General features: G+C 47.9%; 2 protein-coding genes across 3 annotated transcripts in view; one reads left to right on the top strand and one right to left on the bottom strand.

Moving 5' to 3' along the window:
* The first annotated feature begins 470 nt into the window (after positions 1 to 470).
* LOC308404914 (gelsolin-like) lies at positions 471 to 9,315 on the top strand. Its single transcript, XM_080895205.1, has 19 exons — positions 471 to 496; positions 1,315 to 1,515; positions 1,700 to 1,854; positions 2,914 to 3,078; positions 3,142 to 3,201; positions 3,283 to 3,372; positions 3,636 to 3,725; positions 3,821 to 3,953; positions 4,138 to 4,226; positions 4,333 to 4,461; positions 4,531 to 4,617; positions 7,081 to 7,214; positions 7,322 to 7,412; positions 7,495 to 7,665; positions 7,953 to 8,127; positions 8,200 to 8,321; positions 8,757 to 8,834; positions 8,913 to 8,973; positions 9,139 to 9,315. Exons 2-19 carry the CDS (start codon positions 1,323 to 1,325, stop codon positions 9,300 to 9,302), a joined length of 2,187 nt encoding a protein of 728 aa, XP_080751331.1. The 5' UTR covers positions 471 to 496; positions 1,315 to 1,322; the 3' UTR covers positions 9,303 to 9,315.
* An 821-nt stretch (positions 9,316 to 10,136) lies between these two features.
* Positions 10,137 to 14,331, bottom strand: part of LOC308404913 (disabled homolog 2-interacting protein-like) — a gene marked incomplete at its 3' end in the record, with an annotated part of 36,835 nt that continues 32,640 nt past the window's right edge. For both annotated transcript variants that reach the window (XM_080895203.1, XM_080895204.1), the window contains 6 exons: positions 13,025 to 13,305; positions 12,724 to 12,837; positions 12,505 to 12,627; positions 12,352 to 12,431; positions 10,745 to 10,832; positions 10,137 to 10,307 (listed from right to left, as the gene is read on the bottom strand). In XM_080895203.1, coding sequence (XP_080751329.1) covers positions 10,137 to 10,307; positions 10,745 to 10,832; positions 12,352 to 12,431; positions 12,505 to 12,627; positions 12,724 to 12,837; positions 13,025 to 13,305 — 857 coding nt within the window. The remainder of the gene's footprint in view (positions 10,308 to 10,744; positions 10,833 to 12,351; positions 12,432 to 12,504; positions 12,628 to 12,723; positions 12,838 to 13,024; positions 13,306 to 14,331) is intronic.

The following is a 14,331-nucleotide window of genomic DNA, read 5'->3' on the forward strand; positions in this document are numbered from 1 at the left end:
GTTTTAGTAATCAAATTAATTCTAAAAAGTTCAGCATTAAAGTCAGTGTTAGAAAGCATGATGACCTGCCTCTATCAGTCAGACAGTCTGACGTGAACTTTCAGTTAAATACGAAATTTTAAGGAATCACTGATTATTGTGTGAACCGCAGCATCGTAAATAAAATATGTTTAGTTATAAATAAAGTTTTTGAGTAGTTTGAATTCCGATTTCGTCACAGGTCACATGTGGATCAACCAGAGACACGCTTCTAATGCATTCTGTTCATTTCTGTATGAAAACATGTAGAAATATGCAGAAGACTAAAACAACCTAATTGCACCTGGAGCCGCACGGACAGCATCAGAGGGACGCTCAGCTGGTCTGAGCATTTGCATCGTCACAGGTGAGGTGAGGGAGGGGCTTCCTAGGTAAAAGGCGCTGCAGCCCCGCCCTCTTCTGTCAGAGACTCAGGTGGAGCTCAGTGAGAACGTCCAGGTGAGTTCCTCTGTTTCAGGTAAGTTTCTGTGACATCATTTCGAGCCTGTCATCAAGGTGATGTTTGTTTTTCCGCAGAAGCTCTTCATCCTCCTCGTCATCCTCATCTTTCCTTTCCACAGTCAGTCTTGCTTCTCAGTAACTGCTCAGGTGTGTTTCCTCTGTGTTACCTGTGATCAGTGAGGAGGCATTCGCTGTCTGTCGGGTTTTCCTCTTCCTGCTTTTAAACTTCTTGATTTCAAATGTTTAAATATAGAAAACCTTCACTTACTGTTTCTGTGAATGCCACAGAGGTGACACACACACACACACACACACACACACACACCATGCTAAAACATGCATGTCAAAACCAACTGTGTGTGTTGATGCAACCTGAACAGGTTGAAACTTGATAGATGTTTTCATACAGCCTCAGGGTTGGATGACCTGTGAGCTGTCAGGTGTGTTAGCTCATGTTTGCAGGTGTGTCAGAATTGGCACAGGTGTGAAAAAGGAAGTGCACACAATGAACCAGCTACTGCAAGAGGAACACAACGCTGTTAATACAACACACACACACACACCTGTGCTATGGGAGCTGCAGTGAAATTCATCATCCAACAGCTCTGAGCTTTACGTGTGTTTTCGATTTTGATTGGGCTACAGCACGCACCTGTTTGTTGTCCTGTGACTGATTTTAATGTTTTCATGACTTAGGGTTAGCCAGAGTAAGTAAATCTGATATTGTGGGTGGGGATTACATACACGCCACTGGTTAATGCTTCTGCCACGCCCCTTTCAGTGAAACATTTTCAGGTTGGACTGTTTTCTTTTCTGTGGCTCCGCCCCTTGTAGGTGACATCATGGTATCCCATTCAGAGTTTGAGCGTGCAGGGAAGGAGGCGGGGCTTCAGGTGTGGCGGGTGGAGAACATGGAGCTGGTTCCTGTTCCTGAGAGCCTGTATGGCCGGTTCTACATCGGCGATGCGTACCTGATCCTGAAGAGCACGAGCAACCGCAGCGGTGCCTTGCAGTACGACCTGCACTACTGGCAGGGTACTGCAGTATTTCACGTACTGATACTACTGCCACTAATACTGCTGGAGAACATGTCGTAGTGACAGTCGAAATAAATGCAAACGGGAAGTGGTGTAGCACTGTGACTCGTGATACTGCAGTACTTGGTGGTGGTTGCAGCTGACCAGCTGTTCTGCTCTCTGATTGGCCGACTGTCTCACAGGTTCAGCGTGTTCTCAGGATGAGAGCGGAGCAGCGGCTATTCTCACTGTTCAGATGGACGACTTCCTGCAGGGGGCGCCGGTCCAGTACCGCGAAGTACAGGGCTACGAGTCTGGTACCTTCACCGGGTACTTCAAATCTGGTCTCACATACATGGTAACTACAACACAAGTACTACTATTACTACTAGTAGTGCAACGATATTGAACCGTTCGATACAGTGCTTTCAGTTCGGTACGCATGTATCGAACAATACAAAATCTTTAATTTATTTTATCAACTTTCCTTCTGACGATGCTGTCTGTGTTGAGCGCTCAGTGGATCTGCGCTCGACAGTGCAGCCTAGGCGGAGTAGTCGAACACAGATTCACTGAGTGCAGGGCAAGCTAGCAGACAGAAGTTAAGCTCCTTGCAACATGGCAAATTGAACCTCCCCCACCCTCATTCAGATCTGGCGTTTGGAATTATTTTGGTTTTCATGTGACGTATGACCCTGAAGGTAAGCGCGTCATGGACTAAAGTAAAACGGTATGTTGGATGTGCCATGCAATGCTCAATTACATGGGTGGGAACTAGTGCGTTAGCGCAGTTAGCTCGTTAACGTGTTGGCCGTCTAGCCCCACGCACGGGGCAATCCGCGGTAGCTCTTTAACGGAGATTTGCCGTGTTGTGGCGTTAACGTCATTTCAGATTAACGCTGACAGCACTAGTGGGAACACAACGAATATGACTGCACATTTACTCCGACATCATCCTCGTGCAAAGACAAAAACAACAAGCACGCATGCTACAAACTTTACCCGAGTCATTTAGACAGCCGTTAGCACAGGATTCTCCTTATGGGGACCTGATATGTTTAATATGCTGCTGAGAATATAGCCCAGAAGAAGCGGATAGTAGAGCTTTTATTTTGGAAAGAGCCATTTCTCTGTAATGAACTCTCTTTTCCAAACATGAGTGATTTCTCCATCAGATTTATTATTTTATTACTTTGTTGTTTCAGCAACATAAAATTTAAAAACTGAACGTTTGAGTTAAAATATATATTTATAATTTTAATAAATGACAAATTAAAAAGGCATGAACATTTTTTTGTATCGAACCGTGAATTTTGTGTATCGTTGCACCCCTAATTACTATGTGTACTTATGCTGATTCTGTGCTCATTAATGAGCTCATTCTAAATGACATCACTTCCTGCCTGTCTGGATACAGAAAGGGGGCGTGGCCTCAGGGTTCAAGCACGTGGTGACCAGTGATGTTGGTGATGTTAAGCGACTGCTGCATGTCAGAGGTCGGCGCGCTGTCAGGGCGACGGAGGTTCCTGTCAGTTGGGACAGCTTCAACCAGTCAGATAGCTTCATTCTGGACCTGGGACAGGTGAGGCAGGGGCGGGACAGGTGAGAGAGGGTGGTACAGCTGTAAACCTGTTTTTCTCTACAGGAAATTATTCAGTGGTCTGGTTCCCACAGCAACCACTTTGAGAAGCTGAAGGCAACCATGGTGAGTACTGACATCACCTAATTACGTCATCATTTTATGATGTCACAAAGCAGAATACCTGATTAATTAAATCTTCGACAGGTGTCTAAGGGTATCCGTGACAATGAGAGGTGTGGGCGGGCTGAGCTCCAGGTCTGCGATGAAGGGGCGGAGCCAGAGAAGATGGTAGAGGTATGCAAATCGTGTGTAATGATTTCATCACAGACTCCTTAGCAGTACAGAAACGCACCACAGCTCAGTTCCTCTGGCGTCCAGCAGAAGCAGCAGTGAGGCACAATAGGCACATTTACAGCCTGATACAGAAACTGTTCTAAGATAAGATAAGATAACCTTTATTAGTCCCACACGTGGGAAATTTGTTTTGTTCTGCTGTTTAAGCTGCAGTGCATGATGGGACGTTCAGCTGACCTTTCACTGCTCTCTGTTGTGTTCAGGTTCTCGGGGAGAAGCCGGAGCTTTCAGAGTCTCAGGCTGACGACACCGAGACAGATGCTTCCAACAGGAAAGTGGCTCGTCTCTACAAGGTAACAAACTCTGGTGTTTCTCACCTGGATCGTCATCCAATCAGCTCTCCGTGGCTGCCCATGATGTCTGAAGATTTACACGTGACTCGTCTCAGGTGTCGAATGCAGGCGGAGACCTGGAGGTCACTGTGGTGGCCGAGGAGAGCCCGTTCTCCCAGAATACTTTGGTGTCCAGCGAGTGTTTCATTCTTGACAACGGAGCCAACGGACACATCTTCATCTGGAAAGGTGAGCACAACAGGTGTGAAACCAGCAAGACCCATCTGACAGGCTGGGAACTGGTCATGGAGAGGGAGCACTCGTTTTTCCACCTGTGAATAAACTGAACGTCCGGAGGTCGCCTGTCTGGATGAGCCTGAACAGAATGTAACACCTGCTGGTCCAAATTAACGGCGTGCGTGCATGTATGCAGGTAAAGATGCAAACTCGGAGGAGCGTCACGCTGTCCTGAACACCGCAGAGTCGTTCATCTCAAAGATGAACTACCCCAGTTTCACACGGGTAGAGACAGACACACACACACACTCTTACAGTCTCACCTGAGATGAGCTGCATCAGGAAACAGGTGATCCGATTTTCCTGTCGTACCTGTGTTCCCGCCCCCCAGGTCCAGGTCCTTCCTGAGCACGGGGAGGGGCCGCTCTTCAAACAGTTCTTTAAGGACTGGAGGGGCCCCAGTGACACGGTCGGCATGGGAACCGCCTACGTGTCCAATAAGATTGCAAAGATGGAAAAGGTAAGCCAATCAGCTTCCAGGACTAAACTGTGCCGAGCCAGACCAAAGCTGACTCCTGTGATTGGACAGGTGCCGTTTGATGCATCTACGCTCCACCAATCAGAAGGCATGGCGGCGCAGTATGGCATGGTCGACTGCGGGGACGGAGAAAAACAGGTGAGAACACCTGAATGTCGGCAGCTCAGGTACACGGTCACCTGACAAGCATGATGTTACTCAGGGCAGGTTTTCAGCCCTGAGTAACATCTGCAGGTTTCAGCTCAACAACGACAAGCTGAGAGGCTCCTGACTGACGAAACCCGGGGCAGTAAAGCTCCAGCGTGTGACTGACCTCACTGTAAGGCTGGCTCACCTGCAGCTGACCGATCCACCCGCCCACCTCTGTCACCTGTGTGTGCAGGCACACGTCGCTGCTGCAGAAGAAAGGACTCTCAGAAAATCGGCGACCATCTACCGCTTCATAACGCCTTTCTGACTCTTCACTGTGTTCTGTTTGTATTTAATCGAGCTGATACCGGGGAGAAGCAAAGACCACCTCGTAAAGCATAACATGTGATGTTGCAGAGCTCTGTGTGTGCTGAGCAATGATGCATGAGCAGGCTTTTGGTGCTTATTCTCTGGACTGACGCTGAACAAGCAGAAACCTGTAACGTGCCCTGCTCACCAGCACGGTTTGAAGTACCCGAAAGGCTGGTTCTGCTCAGCTGGACGTTTTCAGTGGGAGAAAATAATCCTCCCCCTCCTCCTCCTTCAGTGTCAGCTGACTGCAGGTTTCAACATTATAAACGGGACATCTGCACAATGACTGAAACTAGCACCAATGACTAACAATGGTGAGGTCAGTTTATGATCATTAAAGGGTGCATTTTTTAAGGGCCTACCAGGTGTTAATGTGCAGACTGTCATGACCACTGGTCACAGACAGTAAGGTAGAAACCTGCAGTCAGCTGAGACTGAAGGAGTCACCTGATGATGATGATGATGATGATGATGATGATGAAACGTTTCTCGCACTGAAAACGTCCAGATGAGCAGAACCAGCCTGTTTCCTTACCTGGATGACTGAGCGCCCATCAACAGGGTTTGAAGTACAGTACAAAGTAACTGTCACGCCTCCCTGACAGCCACATTATGACAGAACTAGCACTAATATTACTGAAGAACAAACGTATCAGGCTGTAAACATGCAGGATTGAGCCAAAGCGATGATCACCAGCAGCTACCATCATTGGTTGTTTCATTCATTTAAATATCCTCCACCAAATCTGTGCACTGAAAGGTGAAACAAATGCATGTGAAACTGTCCACACACAGTTGTGCCTCTTTTGGTGGTTTTCCCCTCACACTGGTCGACCTTCAGATTGTGTCACAGCAGGTTTTCTTTCAAGCTGGAGAGATATGAGCCAAAGTGCACATTTCACATAGCGAGACCTCATTTGCAAATTTCAAATGTCATAAAACCTCAAAGATGACGAAGACTGCAGATGATGCGTTCACCTGTAGTGTCTCCGGTTTTGTAACTGAGAGGTCTGTTAAGGGTTCAATATTGAGGAAGGGTACAAGAGGTGATCGAAGAATAACCACACTGATCCGGCCGGGTGAAGTCAAACGATTTTAATGAATACACGCGTCTGTGAAAATATGGCACTTGTGACGTTCACACAGCTTCACAGCGAAGTGCCTTGAGGGCACTATTTGGAAAAAAACTGAACCGAATGGAAATGTGGCCGTTTTTCTTCCTCCAGTCGTACTCGTACTCCAGCAGACTAACCGAGCTGAAAGCTTGAACGCCACATCATCCCTCCTGTCTGATGGAAAACCGTCTCCATTGGTGCCAGGAGAGTTAGCAGCTGTGTTCACAGGTGTGCTGATAAAACATTTGCATGTAAGTCAGACACACTAGATTATCACCCGGCTGCACTCATTACTGTCTACACCAGGGGTGTCAAACTCAAATACACAGTGGGCCAAAATTCAAAACTGGAACAAAGTCGCGGGCTAACGTTAATATTTATTGAAATATATTTGTTCCTCCAGATATAAGAATGAATCTTATGGACTCAAACACGTTTTGCTGAAAGACTGAATATGGAACAAGCAAAGCTTAATACTAAAATATATAGATAAGCTGTGTAATACCAGTAGGCCAGCTCTAATAGTAATTTGGTATGGCTTCGCGGGCCAAATGTAAATAGGCTGCGGGCCAAATTTTGCCCACGGGCCAGAGTTTGACACCTGTGATCTACACAGAAAGGACTCAGGACCTTCCTGTCACTGAGCAGGACGAAGCCAAAACATAAGAGTTCGTCACACGCAGCAAAAACAGGCTGGTGTCAGCCTTGGTCACATGAAGCACTCTGATTGGCTCGTTAAATTTTGAATGTTCATGTGTAACAGAGGCAGGTTACACGCGCCTCTGTTTGGATTGGACATGTGTTTCTCAGGATCTCGATACAAACTCAAACATGTAAGTCAGTGACTTCACTTACACGAGGTGATATTTTAATTGTTTTCCAGCTTTTGGGTTTTTGATTTTAAAAAGCAATCTCCTTTTGAAAGCTGTGACGTCCGTGGCCGCAGAGCCGCCAGGCTTTACAAACAAGTCCGTCTCTGTCGTAGATTTGGAGGGTCGAAGGCTCGGAGAAGGTTCCCGTGGACTCGGCGTCCTACGGTCAGTTCTATGGAGGAGACAGTTATATCATCCTGTATCGCTACCAGCACAGCGACCGAAGCGGTCAGATCATCTACATGTGGTGAGGCGCTGCATGCGTGCTGGGATCCTCGGTCATGTCCACAGCAGGGTGCCATCTAGTGCTGGAAAACTTGCTTCTAATGTAGATGGTTTTTATTCCCTCTATAGGCAGGGAGCGGAGTCTACCCAGGACGAGGTTGCGGCATCGGCCTTCTTGGCTGTTGAGGTGGATGATGAGCTGGAAGGAAGTGCTGTCCAGGTAAACCAGCTGGGAACGCTGAGCCCAGTCTGTTAACCCAACCCACTGAGCAGGAAAGGCTCTTACTCTTACCTGTGTGCAGGTGCGGGTCATTCAAGGAAAAGAGCCCGCCCACCTCATGAGTCTGTTTGGCGACAAACCACTGGTGGTGTACAAGGGCGGGACTTCTAGAGAGAACGGCCAATCGGAAGCTGCAGACACTCGCCTGTTCCAGATAAGAGCCAATCCAGCAGGAAACACCAGAACTGTGGAGGTGAGGCGAGAACTGGAGCCCAGTGAAGACGGGTTCTTTCCTTTTAGAGTTTTAGTCCAGAAAATCAAAGTTCCTTTGGTTCAAAGAACGTCCCAGACTTCTGGTTGATAGACTTTGAGTCCAGAGAACTCTGAGGGCTCAGCATTTGAGTCCAGAACTTTAGTTTTAGCTCAGGAATATTTTGGTCCAAAAGGTTTTGGTTCAGATCTTCACGCCTTGCGACTGTCACGTCGTCTGAGCCTGCATTGGTTAGTCCAGGTGGAGCCTGACTCCTCTGCTCTTGTCAGGTGGAGCCGTCCTCCTCCCGTCTGAACTCCAACGATGTTTTCCTCCTGGTTTTGCCCTCTGGATCCTGGATGTGGAAAGGCAGTAGAAGCAACCCAGACGAACTGAAGGGAGCCGAGCAGCTGGCTGAGATCCTGCATGTGACCCCCACCCTTCTGGACGAGGGGGAGGAGCAAGGTGGGGAGGACAGGTGAAATATTTACCAATGTGCACATACTAGAACCATAAACTGACCATCCGCGGTTACAGATGGATTCTGGGATACGCTGGGGGGGCAGCAGGACTACTGTCGGTCTGCTCGGCTGAAGAACCAGATGGAAGCTCATCCTCCCCGGCTGTTTGCCTGCTCCAACAAGACTGGAAATTTCAAGGTCTGTCAGTTCGTCACATGATTGGTTCTCCAGGAGCAAGGCCAACGTCACCATCATCGTTTACTACAAAGTTCTAGCAAAGCCAGTTTCATTTATACAAGATTAATCGGTCAACAATCAGCTCGATAGTTTCAGTTTCCACCTGAAGCTGAAACTAACTTCTAAATCCAGAGACACCTGGAGGCTAGACTTTATTATATCCTCTTTCAATTCAGTTTTAATTACAGTGCACAAAATCACAACAATAGTCTCCTAAATACACTTTAGACTGTAAAGTAAAGACAATAAAACAGAAAAGCAGAGGGCCGGCCGTCTGCTGTCACTGGCTGGGGGTGAGGGGAGGAGTGCGGGACAAAGACGCGCTGTGGAAGAGGCTGAATGTTGGTGACCAGGCTCGGTGCTAAACAAATCTTCACAGGTGAATCTGTGTTTCAGGTAGATGAAGTTCCAGGTGAGCTGACGCAGGATGATCTCGCTCCTGATGATGTCATGATCTTGGATACCTGGGACCAGGTGGGCGTCTCCTTCTGTTCATACAGTTAAAGATGTCTGCATCTCTTCGGTGTCCTCACGTCCTGCGTCCTGCTGCAGGTGTTCGTTTGGATTGGAAACGAAGCTCAGGAGGAGGAGAAGACTCGGGCAGTGACATCAGGTGAGACCGACAGGAGGCTAAAGTGGGCGTTACCTGGCCGTGTGTCCGATGTCCTCTGCTCTGAACTCGTCTAATATCTCGAAGGATCGGTTCAGTTGTAATTTAAAGTCTAAACTCGTAACTTTTGAGGCGTTTGAAATTAAAAAAAAAAAAATTTCCCTGCAGCTGAGCGCTACATCGAGAGTGACCCAGCCAATCGTGACCCTCGAACCCCCATTGTGACGGTGAAGCAGGGATTCGAACCGCCAACCTTCACCGGCTGGTTTCTGGGCTGGGAGTACGAATACTGGTCCATTAGCCCACTCCAGCGCTATCTCCAGGCCCTGTGACCTCACTTCCTGTTTACCATTGACCTTTGAGCTGTCTGCATGAATAAAAGCTTTTTATCGACATGCACGTCTCTGTGTGTGATGAGCAGGTAGACGGTGTATTAGTTTATTGGAGCGTCTCTATAAGTACCAACGTGGATAAATAACAATAAGAGGAAACATAAACACGGAGACAGAAGCCACAGTGAGCACAGCAGAGACAGTCTGAGAGAGTCTGAGTGTGCACGTGTTCACAAACTATTCATCACAATTTAAAGTTTGGACCGCTTTACAATAAAATCTGGTGTTTACATTAAAATCAGAATTCTCTGAAACAACAAACTAGCATCTCTAACTCTCCCACACCTCGCCCATGTGACCAAAATATTCAAAGCTACGGAAGCCCTGAGGGGCCAACACAATCACTTGGAGTTGTGGTGCTGCTTCTAGTCTTTGTGCTAAGCTAGGCTAACCGGGATGAGGAAGTTTCCGTGAGGCAGCTCGGACACAAAGGTCGGACTGTTCCTTTAAAATACAATCGAAAGTCAAAGCGTCTAAAACAATTAATATGTTCCTCCAGCCTGGAGCCACGTACAGGTGGGGTTGCTTCATGTCTTGTCATAAAATGTCCATTTTGGTTTCGGGACCGTTTTTCTGATTTGTAACAGGAAGTACCAAAACGTAAACGGGATATGATGTCATACTCTAACTAGTTCAAAGAGAAAACGTGCAAAACAGGAAATGAGTTGGATTAAGGTCAGAGGTTCATCTGTAAAAGTCTATGGGTTAGCCCCGCCTCTATGGGCCTCGTAAGGCTAAGCACCTCCCTCTCCTTGCAGTACAGCCAGTTAGAGCTCAGCAGTTGCCAGAGTTGCGGAACTCTCCGTTCTCGGTGATCTGCAGCGATGACGTGTTGCTCGGAGACAGGCCGTTCCTCTGTGATGTCACGGCATAACGCTCCTTCAGCTGAGTTAGAGCCGCCATCAGACGAGTGTTCGCTGCGTCAAGACTCGCAATCCTCTTCTCCTGAGAGTCAGACAGGTGAGACGGGCAGGTGAGACAGTAAGCTCAAAACAAACCTGCAGGTCCACTTATGTCCACCTGGGATCTTTAGTCAGCTGTCACAGGGAGGCGGGATTTTACATTTGTTCCTGTTTGTGCTGCTAATACGCTTTAAATATGAAGAACATTAAATGTTTTTCACTAACATATTTCACCTAATTATGATGTCGTACGCATAAAATGGTTTTACAGACATGCATCAAAACTCAGCTATGCTAGCTACTGTTAGCTTCATTCCGGGATGGAGAACAGCTCGAGACGTCTTTTAAGACGCCATAATGACGCTGGAGTAGCTTATGAGCACTTCCACCTGTTTCCACCATCACTGGGCAAAATATGGTCACTTCTACAGTCGTAAACTCTGAGGCTTCAAATACAGATTTCAGGTGATGGAGACGTACCTGTGCCTCTATAATCTTCTGCTTCGAGTCAACCACAGCCTGCATGTCAGAGTGATCCTTCTTTAACTCTTCCTCCACCGCCATCAACCTGCAGGTGATCAGACAGACAGGTGATCAGACAGACAGAGAGACAGACAAAAGGACGGACAGACAGACAGGCGATCAGACAGAGAGAGAGACAGGTGATCAGACAGACAGACAAACAGAGAGACAGACAGACAGGTGATCAGACAGACAGACAAATGGAGAGACAAGTGATCAGACAGACAGGCGATCAGACAGAGAGAGAGACAGGTGATCAGACAGACACAGACAGACAGAGAGACAGGTGATCAGACAGAGAGAGAGACAGGTGATCAGACAGACAGACAAACAGAGAGACAGACAGACAGGTGATCAGACACAGAGAGAGAGAGACAGGTGATCAGACAGACAGACAAACAGAGAGACAGACAGACAGGTGATCAGACAGACAGACAAATGGAGAGACAAGTGATCAGACAGACAGGCGATCAGACAGAGAGAGAGACAGGTGATCAGACAGACAGACAAACAGAGAGACAGACAGACAGGCGATCAGACACAGAGAGAGAGAGACAGGTGATCAGACAGACAGACAAATGGAGAGACAAGTGATCAGACAGACAGGCGATCAGACAGAGAGACACAGGTGATCAGACAGACAGACAGAGAGACAGACAGACAGGTGATCAGACGGAGAGACAAGTGATCAGACAGACAGGCGAACAGACACAGAGAGAGAGAGACAGGTGATCAGACAGACAGAGAGACAGACAAAAGGACGGACAGACAGACAGGCGATCAGACAGAGAGAGAGACAGGTGATCAGACAGACAGACAAACAGAGAGACAGACAGACAGGTGATCAGACAGACAGACAAATGGAGAGACAAGTGATCAGACAGAGAGAGAGACAGGTGATCAGACAGACACAGACAGAGAGACAGGTGATCAGACGGACAGACAAACAGGCAATCAGACAGACAGACAAACAGAGAGACAGACAGGGAGACAGGTGATCAGACAGACATTTGCTCAGACAGAAAGACAGAGAGACAGACGGGCAGACAGACGGACAGAGAGACAGACGGACAGACAGAGAGAAAGATGGACAGATGAATAGACAGAGAGACAAATAGACAGGCAGGCAGAGAGACAGAAAGAGAGGCAGACAGACAGAGAGAAAGACGGACAGACAGAGAGACAAACAGACTTGAAAGACAGAGAGACAAACAGACAGAGAGAAAGACGGACAGACAGAGAGACAAACAGACAGAGAGACAAACAGACTTGAAAGACAGAGAGACAAACAGACAGAGAGAAAGACGGACAGACAGAGAGACAAACAGACAGAGAGACAGACGGGCAGACAGACGGACAGAGAGACAGGCACCTGACAGGTGTCAGGTGAAGTTGATTATTTCTGACATCTGAATCGGTCGAGCACAGTGGAGCTGGTGCTGCAGTTCACAGTTCAACCTCTAGGTGGCTGCTGAGAAGTCTTTTTCCTTGTTGTCTGTTTGCTAAGGTGAACAAGCACAACCCTCAAGTACTGTTTCTATGGTAATGCACACAGGTGTTCCCACCTGCTGATGATGCTGTTCATCTGCAGGTCTTTGTCGTCCTGCAGTCTCCTTAGCCGACTCTCTGTGTCCTCCAAACGAGCCTAAAACACACGCACACTGCTATTGGTCTTGCTGTGTCATGTGACTGAGCTTCTCTGCAGGTGGGTCACAGACCTGGTACTCCTGCAGCATGCGCTGATTCTGCTGATCCTGGACCATCAGACGTGCTTCACACTCCTCCTGACGCAGTGCAGCAATGCGCAACTTCTCCTGCAGCAACGCAATCTCCTGCTGGTACTGCACACACACACACACACACACACACACACACATACCGTCAGAACCAGCAGGACCAGTAGAACCAGTGTTGACCCAGAACTTTGAGAACCTTACCTTCTCCACGAGGCTGTCATCATGGCGATCATCCTCAGCCTCACCATAGGAGGAGGTGGAGTTCATGTTGAGCAGCCAGGCTGCCGTACGGTCTAACGCGCAGGGAGACGGAGCCTGGACACACAAACACACCTGAACAGGTACCGCCCACGACCTTAGACAGTCCAGGTACGTCCTCTGGGTGGGTCACTTCAGAAAAAGCTTTAAACAAGTATGGAGGACCGCCTCCTTGCATCTGATCATTAAATCAGGAAAGCCTGAACAAAATGACTCCATGGTACCGTGGTAACAGCCTAGTTACCTTGGCAGCCGGCCGCTGCTTCTCAGGGCTATCTCCTTTGGACGATGACGACATCTGTCTGAGCCGCGACTGGCTGCTGGTTGGCCAATCAGGGCTCGATGACATCATGCTGCCAGAGGTGGGACGTGGGGGGTAGGCGGATCCTGCACCACTGCCGCCGCTGAGCATGCTGGGAGGCGTCCGGCCTCGAGGAGGTCCGGGTGGAGCTGAGGACGGAGGAGGAGGCTGATCAATTCGTCTCTGGGGGCCCGAGGAGTTCTGCCGAGGTGGGACGGAGCTACCTGAAAGGTGGGAGCAATCAAAGGTAAATCAGACCTGATCCTTAAACTTCAGGCCTCGTCCAAAAATATAAAGCAATTTGCTGGTTGTGAGTGTGATTGTAGCTAATGGCAAAAACCCACCCACCACTTTAATCACACTCTAGATCTTGGTTTCGGTTTTACCCAGCAGTCTTAGCTAATTATAGGCCAATCTCCAACCTTCCTTTATATCAAACATCCTTGAAAGAGTAGTTGTCAAACAGCTAACAGATCATCTGCAGAGGTTTATTTGAAGAGTTTCAGTCAGGTTTCAGAGCTCATCACAGCACAGAAACAGCTTTAGTGAAGGTTACAAATGATCTTCTTATGGCCTCTGACAGTGGACTCATCTCTGTGCTTGTCCTGCTAGACCTCAGTGCAGCGTTCGATACTGTCGACCATAATATCCTATTACAGCGATTAGAACATTCCACAGAAGAATTTTGAATTTTTCTAACAGGAAGCCAAAACAGGAGAAATCTGCTCTCTCTTTCTAGTCCCTGTCAGGACTTTTGCTGCAGCATTTTGGATTAACACAGCGCCAAATCACAACAACATTCGCCTCAAGGCGCTTTATATTGTGAGGTAGACCCTACAATAATACATACAGAGAAAAACCCAACAATCATATGATCCCCTATGAGCAGCACTTTGGCGACAGTGGGAAGGAAAAACTCCCTTTTAACAGGAAGAAACCTCCAGCAGAACCAGGCTCAGGGAGGGGCGGGGCCATCTGCTGTGATTGGTTGGGGTGAGAGAAGGAAGACAGGATAAAGACATGCTGTAGAAGAGAGACAGAGGTTAATAACAGATATGATTCAATGCAGAGAGGTCTGTTAACACATAGTGAGTGAGAAAGGTGACTGGAAAGGAAAAACTCAATGCATCATGGGAATCCCCCGGCAGCCTACATCTATTGCAGCATAACTAAGGGAGGATTCAGGGTCACCTGGTCCAGCCCTAACTATATGCTTTAGCAAAAAGGAAAGTTTGAAGCCTAATCTTGAA

Source organism: Rhamphochromis sp. 'chilingali' (genome assembly GCF_963969265.1).
Source record: "Rhamphochromis sp. 'chilingali' genome assembly, chromosome: 10".
NCBI lineage: Eukaryota > Metazoa > Chordata > Actinopteri > Cichliformes > Cichlidae > Rhamphochromis > Rhamphochromis sp. 'chilingali'.